General features: G+C 33.0%; 1 protein-coding gene across 2 annotated transcripts; it reads left to right on the top strand.

Moving 5' to 3' along the window:
- Positions 1-912: 912 nt before the first annotated feature.
- On the top strand, positions 913-9,470 carry LOC106778684 (protein argonaute 4). Of its 2 annotated transcripts, XM_014666668.2 has the most exons (23): positions 913-1,246; positions 2,446-2,700; positions 2,805-3,010; positions 3,110-3,331; positions 3,438-3,574; positions 3,652-3,749; positions 3,836-3,933; positions 4,077-4,242; positions 4,368-4,484; positions 4,567-4,674; positions 5,798-5,860; positions 5,957-6,070; positions 6,144-6,309; positions 6,395-6,507; positions 6,845-6,982; positions 7,105-7,235; positions 7,455-7,520; positions 7,858-7,921; positions 7,995-8,106; positions 8,188-8,261; positions 8,590-8,684; positions 8,765-8,796; positions 8,886-9,470. In XM_014666668.2, the coding sequence occupies exons 2-23, from the start codon at positions 2,449-2,451 to the stop codon at positions 9,065-9,067; spliced, it is 2,754 nt and encodes a 917-aa protein (XP_014522154.1). In that variant the 5' UTR covers positions 913-1,246; positions 2,446-2,448; the 3' UTR covers positions 9,068-9,470. The 2 variants fall into 2 exon arrangements, with proteins under 2 accessions (XP_014522154.1, XP_014522152.1); XM_014666666.1 differs by lacking the exon at positions 913-1,246 and having other exon boundaries at positions 2,440-2,700.
- Positions 9,471-10,679: the final 1,209 nt, after the last annotated feature.

The raw sequence follows: 10,679 nt of genomic DNA, 5'->3' as shown, positions 1-10,679 counted from the left end.
AGTGAAATTTACTATGTTTTTATCTAGGATAATGATATTTAGGCAACATTTTTTTGACAACATTTAAACATGGATTACATGTCAATCTGTGATTGGTCGTAAATTACTCCATAATAGTGTTTATGATTATTATTATTGATTATGGAGTAATTTACGACCAATCACAGATTGACACGTAATCAATGTTCAAATATTGTCAAAAAAATGTTGTCTAAATATCATTATCCTTTTATCTATTACAACTTCAGAGGAGTTAAAATTGAGATGAGTCAAGTTGGTTAATAGATTATTATGATTTGTTGATTCTAATATTAACAATGATTATATATTTTTAAAACTTACTAACGGACATGATAAATTAAATGAAAAATATTTATCACCTGATTCTATCATCAAAAAATTATTTTTACTTGAAGATATTAAATTTCATTAAGAGATATTTTGGAATCTTAATGATGTTAATGAAATTAAATTATATTAATTGATTTTCTTAATCATCATAAAAGTAATTATTTTTACATGTTATATTTTAAGAAAATAATTTGTTTTGTTGTCAGCTTAAGAAAGTAATTTGTATGAAATTGTTGCCATAATAAAATTGCTGTCTAAATTTCAAATGCCAATACGTATAATCAGTGTCAAAACTATATTTAAATTGAGTTTAAGCGTTTATTTGTAGAAATTAAAAACTTACACACACACACATATATATATATATATATATGTTTGAGAAATATTAAGAAATAATGCATGCGGAAATTTTATTAAAAAAATAAAATTCATGGACATAAGTGTTAATTTTGACATAATATCAATAATAATAATGTCTCAAATCAATAAAAAAAAATACACTGCTTCATTTAGAAAAATTGTAATGAATTAATAGGAAGCGGTCCATTAATTTCTCAGTTTGTTTGTGAACCCAAAAGGCACCCAACCCAAGACAGGGCTCACAGACGAGACATGCTCCATTGTCTTGCCATGCGTGTATTTCAATATCGAGTTCACAGCACCCAATCACCTCGTTCAATCCCATCCCTTCATCCAATCTCAAACTCAAATCAACGACTCTGCTTTCTTCACAGGTCACCAGAGAGAGATGACCTCATTCAGAGACTTTACCTAACTCCATAAAACCATTCTGAACCTTCTCCCTTCGTGGTTCAGTGTGTTCCCCAGTGAATTATCCTCTCTACCTCTATAGAGGAATTTACATCATTAGGGTTCCCTTTCTTTGCGTCTTCAGGTTCTGCTTGCTCTGTTGTTGATTCTTTGTTTGTTTCCTTTTGAAGTGAAACTGTTGTTTTGGTAGAGTCATTTAGTGGTGTGATTCTAATGCTGCATTGCTGTTTTGGGTTCCCAGTTTTTCAACACTGTGTTGTTTCTCTTGTTGGGTTCGCTTTTTTTTTTTTAGAAATGTTAGCTTGTGTGTTGTCCGACTTCTTTTTGGTAGTTTTTTACTTCTGAATTTGAAGTATTGTTGTATGTTTTCTGTTTCAGAAATATATAAAAGCAAGTTCTTGTTTGCAATTTTCTTTTGGATTTCGGCGTGCTTTTTGTCAGACTTCTTATTTGACTGTTTATTCTAAAGGAAAAGTTTTTCCTTTCTTTTTTTTTTTTTCATTTTGTTTCTGTTGATTTTGACAACCATAACTTGTGGCAGCAATTTTTTGTTCATTATTTTGATTTTTTTTTTTGCTATTTTGGGGTCGTTATGTGTGCCTTTTGGGATCAATTTTGTTTTTCTTTTAGAACATTTTCGGGATAGGTGAAAAACCCTAATTTATTGTCATGCATGTCTTTGATCTGTGGGTATTTGTGTTAATGATTTGTAATTAACTTCTGGATGCCGCTTTTACCGAAGATGACTTTTTTAAAAGTAGTAAGTTAGCCTTTGCTACTCTAAGTAACGAGTCTTGCAATATGTATATGTAATTTATCAACTTCAAGTTGTTTTTTTCTTTTCTCTGAAATTAATAATTATCTTCAACAAAAAGTAATGCATTTTTATTTTCTGGGAAACTAATGACTTAAGATTTTTCAAATAAATGATTTTAAATTGGGGCCGAGGCAAGCAATGTTGTGTAAAGCTTATACAGAAGCCGCAGATGTAGCTGCAATTGTGGTTTTGTAGGCTTTGAAAACGTTGATGTTTTCTGCAGCAGGACTGTGGCTGTTGACTTTTAATTAAAACCTTGCTCAAGTGGGTTCCTAGCATTGCTTTCATACACATTTTAGTTTATGAAATTATTTGAGTATTAACTTTGCTTAGTTCTATCCTAGTTTATGTGTGAAAAACTTAGTATGGCAGTCCTATGATAATAGTCATCAACTTATCTTTTGTAGTTTTCACTGTAATTGCTTATTGGTAGGGTTATAGTGATTTTCAGCATAATGCGATGCGATTCTCTGCTTTACGTTATGTCCCTCACTTTGTATATGCAGGCCATGGATTCATTTGAGCCAGATGGAAACGGAAAGGAGGAGTCGCTTCCACCACCACCTCCTGTTGTTCCCTCTAATGTGGTACCTCTAAAAGCTGAAGAAGTAGTCTCCCATGCTGAACCTGTAAAGAAAAAGGTGTCTCGACTTCCAATTGCCAGACGGGGTCTGGGATCAAGAGGAAATAAAATACAATTACTAGCTAATCACTTCAAAGTTAATGTCACTAAAAGCGATGGACATTTCTTCCATTATAGCGTATGTTCTTCATTTGCTTTTGGTTTATTATTCTATGAGTTTGCCTAATTTTAGTTTGTCACTTGAACTCGGTGCTTACATTATTACACAATATTTGCAAACAGGTGGCTTTTACTTATGAAGATGGACGTCCTGTAGAAGGTAAGGGTGTAGGGAGAAAGATTATGGACAGGGTGCAGGAAACGTACCATTCTGACTTAAATGGTAAGGACTTTGCTTATGACGGGGAGAAAAGTTTGTTTACTCTTGGCTCCCTTCCTCGGAATAAGCTTGAATTTGAAGTTATTCTGGAGGATGTCACCTCTAACAGGTAGAAAGAAGAAGACATGTTATTGTTTTGGCCCTTCAAGTTGGTTTTCCTATTATTTAGTCAACATGATATCTTTTTAATTTGGCGTTTGATTTTTAGGAACAATGGCAATTGCAGTCCTGATGGTAAAGGGGACAATGAGAGTGACAGAAAGAGAATGCGGCGTCCTTACCGTTCAAAATCATTCAAAGTAGAGATAAGCTACGCAGCCAAAATTCCGATGCAGGCCATCACCAACGCCTTACGTGGTCAAGAGACAGAGAATTTTCAAGAAGCCATTAGAGTTCTTGATATAATTTTGAGGCAGCATGCTGCTAAACAGTAAGTAAATAATGCTTCCTTTTTCCTTGTATAAGTAACTGCGCATTTTTTTCAATGATTGTTACAATATTACCTAGATAATATAACTGTACATTGTTTATTGCAGAGGCTGCTTGCTTGTACGCCAATCCTTTTTCCACAATGATCCAAACAATTTTGCTGATGTAGGAGGTGGTGTTCTTGGCTGTAGAGGATTCCATTCAAGTTTTAGAACTACACAGAGTGGCCTGTCTCTCAACATAGGTTAAATCTGTTGCCTGTATGCTATCTTCTCAAGTCAATATATTTGGTCTAATTCTTGCAATTTCTAATTTGATTAGATGTTTCAACTACCATGATAATTACTCCCGGGCCTGTGGTGGATTTCTTAATTTCCAATCAAAATGTTAGAGATCCGTTTCAACTTGACTGGGCTAAGGTGAACATGTTCTCTGGAAACATTTTCATTATCCTTCATTGATCTTCAAGTATTAGGTCTGATCTGTACATTATTTTTCCTAACAGGCCAAAAGAACCTTAAAGAATCTGAGGATTAAAACCAAGCCATCCAATCAAGAATTCAAAATTAATGGGCTCAGTGAACTCCCATGCAGAGAGCAGACGTATTGTTTTTAAATTTTCTTAAATTCCTTTGGCTGTTCATGGCCTATTATATTAATACGTAGTGTATTGTGCTGCACAGTCGTTGTATTGTTTTTCATTTGGTGTTGTGTTGATGTTTATAAAGGTGGTGTGAATTTTGCAGTTTTACTTTGAAGGGTAAAGGTGGAGGGGATGGTGGAGATGGTACTGAGGAAATCACTGTTTATGATTATTTTGTGAATGTTCGAAAGATAGATTTGCGATACTCATCTGATCTTCCATGCATTAATGTTGGCAAGCCTAAACGGCCAACTTATTTTCCCATTGAGGTATATTGAGGGTTTTCTTTTTACTTTTTCATTCTGCTTTTGTTAGTATTAAAATGGGTACAGATTGTTTCAGTTTGCATATTTTTGTTATTATCAATTACTGGTTTTCTCTCTTGGTTTTGTAGCTTTGTGAATTGGTATCACTGCAACGGTATACAAAAGCTTTGTCAACCCTTCAAAGGGCCTCATTAGTGGAGAAATCCCGGCAGAAGCCACAAGATAGGATGAAAATTTTGTCTGATGTTAGTTGTTTTGCTAAATTGAGTGATACGACTTTAATCCATTTGTCTGGAATAACGAATCTTACTATCATTTCTGCTGAAGGCACTTAGACGCAGCAACTATGGGTCTGAACCTTTGCTCCGTAATTGTGGAATTTCTATAAGCACTGGTTTCACTGAGGTGGAGGGTCGGGTTTTGCCTGCACCAAGGGTATGTATATATTCATACCATTGTGTTTATGAATCAATTTGTTAAATTTATGTTGCATTAAAACATATAAAGTGAATGTTATTTTTTTTATGGTTTGCCTGCAGCAAGGGTTACGGAATGATGTTGTTACTTTAATATTATAGCTTGCGAAGAGATCTACATCTTTACCTTGTAGCAAATATCATTATAGAAATTGGCCTCTTTTGTAACCCATAATATGGTTTTATATGCTTTATCTTAAGAAAATAGCATTTACTTTAAATCAACAAAACTTTCTTCTATGTTTAAAATATAACAGACATGGGTCATAACTGGGATTCTTTCCACAACAATCTGAATTTTCTCCTAATCCAGAAATAAAATCTCACTGTCCATCCCTTTTTCTTATTGAAAGGATGCCTTATTTTTCTATTCTTGCCTTTCCAATTAATGAAGGCTGACTTACTGATATTTTGTTACTATTATTTAACACGTAATTAACCAAGGATGGGTATCTATCAAACGATTGCCTAAATTAAGGGCTTTGTGCTTTGTTACCAAGGATGTGGTTATGCCTTGATGTTGGTTGTCATAATTTTAAGTCATTAAAGTTTATGCTTGCCCTTAGCCCATTAGGCAATTCCATACTATTTTTTATGCCTTCCATTAAGGAAATCATGAACTATTTATTTTTGAATTTAAGTCTGTTGATATTCTGGTGGAATATTGAGATATAGTTCTCCCTATATTAACTAATAATATATATTTTTTTTGTAATCACCATACTTGGTTTTTTTGCTGTTCATTTGATGTTGTAAAATGCAATTTGAAGTGTTCTAATTTATGTAACTCTATATCTGCTTGTGCTAAATGGGTCTTAGTATATCGCTTAATTTATGTAAATAGTTTTTCCCCAGAAATAATTGCTTTATTTTTTCAAGAGGTTCACAATGTTGGAATAAAAAAGCAATTATATATTCACAATGTTGGAATAAAAAAGCAATTATTTATTCTAAAAGCGGAATGAAGCAGACTCATTTTACTTAATTGTGAACAATTAATTATTGATTTCCTCATTGCTAATGATACGTGTCAATAATATTTTGTTATGGTTTGAAAATAATTGTTGAGTCTTCTTCAATAGTTGAAGTTTGGCAACGGTGAGGACCTCAATCCAAGGAATGGGAGATGGAATGTTAGCAACAAGGTATTTAGTTTAGTTCTATTCGTATTCCTGTGTAGTTTTATTATTTTCTTCCTTATGACAATATCGCCTCAGATTCTAGTTACTTGAATGCTTCAGAGGTTTGTGGAGCCGTCAAAGATAGAAAGATGGGCTGTTGCTAACTTTTCAGCACGCTGTGATGTACGAGGACTTGTGCGTGACCTGATTAGAATCGGAGATATGAAAGGGATTGTAAGTTCAGTAACTTCATATTTAGTGAACTGTGAAAGGGTTACTCTGAGATTTAAATCTTTGATTTTTGTAGTCAATAGCGGAGCCATTTGATGTGTTTGATGAGAGTCCTCAGTTTAGGCGTGCCCCACCCATGGTTAGAGTGGAGAAGATGTTTGAAACCATCCAGTCTAAACTTCCTGGCGCTCCTCAGTTCCTTCTCTGTTTGCTTCCTGATCGGAAAAATTGTGATATTTATGGTTAGTGATTTTGGTTTTAATAATATATTTACACCCAAACAATTTTCGTGTTCCTTAGATGAAAAGTTTATTTTTGACATTGAAGGTCCATGGAAAAAGAAGAATCTTGCTGATTTTGGAATCATTAATCAGTGTATGTGTCCTTCAAGGGTCAATGATCAATACCTTACCAATGTTATGTTGAAGATCAATGCCAAGGTATTTATAGTCAGTGGTGATGTTTTTGTAAATATTGTACAGCATGTTCATATAGGCACGTGCCTGTAAAACATTTTAATATCATAAATATATGAAGTGTGTTGGACGCTTTCATGACCAATCCCACATACTAAGTTATTACCTGGTTGTGATAATTTATTTTTATTGCAGGCCGTAAAGCCTCTTGTCTGTAGTCTGTAATGTCACTCCAAATAAACTAATACCTTAATGCCTTTCCCCTTTTATTTTCTTGAGGCTTGGTATAATTGTTTTATATTTCTTAGTTGACTTATTCATTGAAGGATTTTCCCCATTGAATTTGTTTATCTTTATGCAGCTTGGTGGATTGAATTCATTGTTAGGTGTTGAAGTTTCTCCTTCTCTTCCCATTGTTTCCAAAGCTCCTACCCTCATTCTGGGCATGGATGTGTCACATGGCTCTCCTGGGCAGACTGATATTCCTTCTATTGCTGCTGTAAATGATAATTGGTCTTTTGTTTTTCCTTCTAAATCTTGTCTGTGCTAAGCCTAAATTTGGGTAGTATACCAGTTTTTAGTGTTAGCTTGCATGCCTGATGTTTAAACATGCTCATGCAGGTGGTCAGCTCTAGACAGTGGCCTCTGATATCTAAATACAGGGCTTGTGTTCGTACCCAATCTGCAAAGGTTGAAATGATAGATAATTTGTTCAAGCAAGTGTCTGAAAAGGATGATGAAGGCATCATGAGGTTAAGTAATTCATAAATTGTTTAACTGCAATGATGTTTTTGTAGTACCTGATGCTTGAATATAAATTTGTGCTGTTTTTTGAATATTTGTTTTCATTTTGTCTTGTCAGAGCAAAAGTTCAAATTATTATTTGTAGTTCTATTAATTTTTACTGGGTATTTTTCCCCGATGATCGGTGTATAAGGACTGTCTAGATTGATGGGTTCCAACTTTTGCAGGGAACTTCTGCTTGATTTCTATTCAACTTCCGGAAGGAGGAAACCAGAAAATATTATCATATTCAGGTTTTTTTTTTTTTTTTTTTTTTCAAAAAAGCAGATTCTATTAATTTTATACTGTTATTTCTCGTTTTTCCATTTTGGTAGTTACAACTGTTAATAATAAAGTTTTGTGGCAAGTCATCACCTATTGTGACCAGGCTTTGTTGTATAAACCATGTTTGCTTTTTCAAGTGGTTCAGTTATTGTGCTATCTCAAATAATATTTTGTATTAGCCTTCTATTAATTTTGTATGGATTGAAGTATTAAGCTGATGCATTCTGATATATTGATTTAATGTTAATGTGTTTTACGTTTCTTTTTCAACTGAACAGTGTTTGTTCTCCTTTCTATCTAATATAGGGATGGAGTTAGTGAGTCACAGTTCAATCAAGTTTTGAATATTGAACTTGATAGTATAATTGAGGTACCTATGCTGGCCAATTGTGCTTTTTAAGTACAAATCATTTTAGTCTCAGAACTAATCTTTAAAATTTTAGGCTTGCAAATTTCTTGATGAAAATTGGGAGCCAAAGTTTACAGTAATTGTTGCTCAGAAGAATCACCACACTAGATTTTTCCAGCCCGGCTCTCCTGACAATGTCCCTCCTGGCAAGTGTTCTAGTTTTCTGCGGTAAGATTTTTTAGATGGAAGCTATCTGTTCCCCTATTTATCAATCTTGTCTTTTGTAGGAACCGTTATCGACAATAAAATTTGTCACCCCAGAAATTATGATTTCTACCTTTGTGCACATGCTGGAATGATAGTGAGTATCCTTGCTTTTTAATATACATACATGAATGTGCTGTATATTATTTTAATAGTTTTGAATTTGAATGCTTGTGGCTTGGTTTGTGAAGCTGCCTAATACGTTTATTCCCTCTAATTGTCCTCTGCTTGAAATGTGCAAGCCTTTTAAATTAGACCTGGCTGCCTTTTTTTTTGTTCCGCTTGTTTGTAACTGAATGGCAGATCTGATATTAACTTCGATGGTAGTTTTTATGTAAAGATGTGATATCTAATAAAAATAGTTAGATGTGGGAAAGTTAGTGTAAGACATTAAAGTTACCATTTCCCCTCTAAATTTTGCTCAGGGAACTAGCAGGCCTACCCATTACCATGTGCTGCTAGATGAGATTGGTTTCTCTCCGGATCAGCTACAAGAGCTTGTCCATTCATTATCATACGTGTAAGTAAAAAATTTGAACCTATTTTACAGTTTGAGTTCCGATCAATCTAACCAAAATATATTGTTTGTGAATATGACAGGTATCAGAGGAGCACCACTGCCATTTCTGTTGGTAATAACTTTTTGTACATTATTTATAATTCATGCTATTTATGTATTTATTTATGGAAACTTCTCTATAAATTATCTACCTCTCTGCAGTTGCCCCAATTTGCTATGCACACTTGGCGGCAACCCAGCTGGGGCATTTCATGAAATTTGAGGAAAAGTCTGAGACAACTTCAAGCCATGGTGGAGGGAGTGGTGCTGGTGCTGGTGCTGTTCCGGTCCCTCAGATGCCTCCTTTGCAGGAAAATGTGCGCAACACAATGTTCTTTTGTTGAGTGAGGCCTTAGGTTGCCTCTTTTGATGAAAAAGCTGTACATGAGTTATGTCCCTATCTAGCTTCATGTGGACGGTTTAAGACTGAATAAGGCTTTTGCAGGACAATGTGTGCAACACAATGTTCTTTCTGTTGAATGAAGTTCAGATGCCTCTTCTAATGAAAATGCTGTACAGAAGTTGTGGTAGACTGCAGAGTACTCTTCTCCTCTACGTTGAGGCATGCTTCCTAGGCCTTTTTCATGTATTTTGTGGACCTTATCTCTTTTGCAGTGTCAATACTCGTTCTTTTTTAATGCATTTTAACTTGAGCTTTTAGATGGTGGATTCGGTTTGAGTTTGATGATGGATTACCCTTGGACATTATTTGCTGCAGTCAATAGTCAAATCTTAGGTTTTGTTTCATTGTGTTGATTGGGATTTTATCAATTTTCACTAAAACAAGTTTTGGGGTACACCAAGTGTGTATGGTTTTCCCTCACCATTAATAGGACGGGTTTGTAAAAGGAAAATTAATACCCAAATTAAAGGTATTCATTGAAATATTTATATAAATTTTAGAAATTAAAGTTAAATATGTTTTTATTAGAAGAATTAGTTTATTGAAATATTTGAATGAAATATTTCAATTATGATCTATTAGAATATATGGATGAAATGATTAAAATTATATTAGTTCGGTACATAATTTAAAATAATTGAAAGTTTATGCAAAGTTGTATTCTTATAGAAAGAAAGCAGCATTTAAGATGTTAAATTGCAAAGTTTCATTTTCAAACATTAATTTTTATTTTAGGTACATGTTTTTATACATTTGCCACCAAATATTTAGCTTTATAATTAATTTTTAAAACTTAATAATTTTGTGTCACAATTCCCTTTTATTACATTATAATATAATAAAAATAAGAATTTAGAAACAAATGATAGAATAAAAAGTAGTTAAAAGCATTATATTTTCTGAAAATTTTCTTTAATTAAGAAAGGAGAACAAAATAGGGAACTTTCCTAAGTGTAATTTAGTCAACTGGACCATGAACAAAATTGTATCTTTAGGTTTTAATTTCTCAGTGTAAGCTTGTCATTATTATTTTCGTTTCCAGTTGGAAATTAGCTCGTTGTTAGATGAGTTTTTTTTCCTGCTTTCTATTTAATAAATTTAAAATAAAAAATTTTCATACTATTAAAAATTATATTTGATATATTCTTATAATTAATAATTATTTCAAAATTATATCAGTATAAAATTAATAAAAATATTTCAAAAAATAAAGTTTGAAATTAATAATTATTAATATTTTGATTTATTTTTATTATAGTACTAAGTTTTATAAAATATAATTATCAGTGTATTATATTTTTAGTCAATCAACCATATCGACTGAAGGATCGATTAATTGATAGATTAACTGACTGACTAACGAGTTGATCAATTAACTGACAAGACTGACCAATTGTAGAATAAAGGTTAGATTAACACAAATCAACCAATTAATGTTGATTAAAGTATGATTGGACCATGATTAGGCTAGCAAAAGGATAAAGCTCATAACACCAACTATAAATAAAGATTTAAGTATAGTTACTAGAACATATACATCACTCCATTTAATA

This window comes from Vigna radiata, unplaced genomic scaffold (genome assembly GCF_000741045.1).
Source record: "Vigna radiata var. radiata cultivar VC1973A unplaced genomic scaffold, Vradiata_ver6 scaffold_147, whole genome shotgun sequence".
In the NCBI taxonomy this organism is placed as follows: domain Eukaryota; kingdom Viridiplantae; phylum Streptophyta; class Magnoliopsida; order Fabales; family Fabaceae; genus Vigna; species Vigna radiata.
This window is presented reverse-complemented; position numbering and strand designations above follow the sequence as displayed.

Excerpts from the sequence above, each read along its gene's own strand:
- LOC106778684 (XM_014666666.1), top strand. The coding sequence starts at position 2,440 with ATGCAGGCCATGGATTCATTTGAGCCAGATGGAAACGGAAAGGAGGAG. Across the intron at positions 3,332-3,437 it reads AGGCAGCATGCTGCTAAACA|AGGCTGCTTGCTTGTACGCC; the intron begins GTAAGTAAATAA and ends TGTTTATTGCAG. Across the intron at positions 7,521-7,857 it reads GAAAATATTATCATATTCAG|GGATGGAGTTAGTGAGTCAC; the intron begins GTTTTTTTTTTT and ends TATCTAATATAG.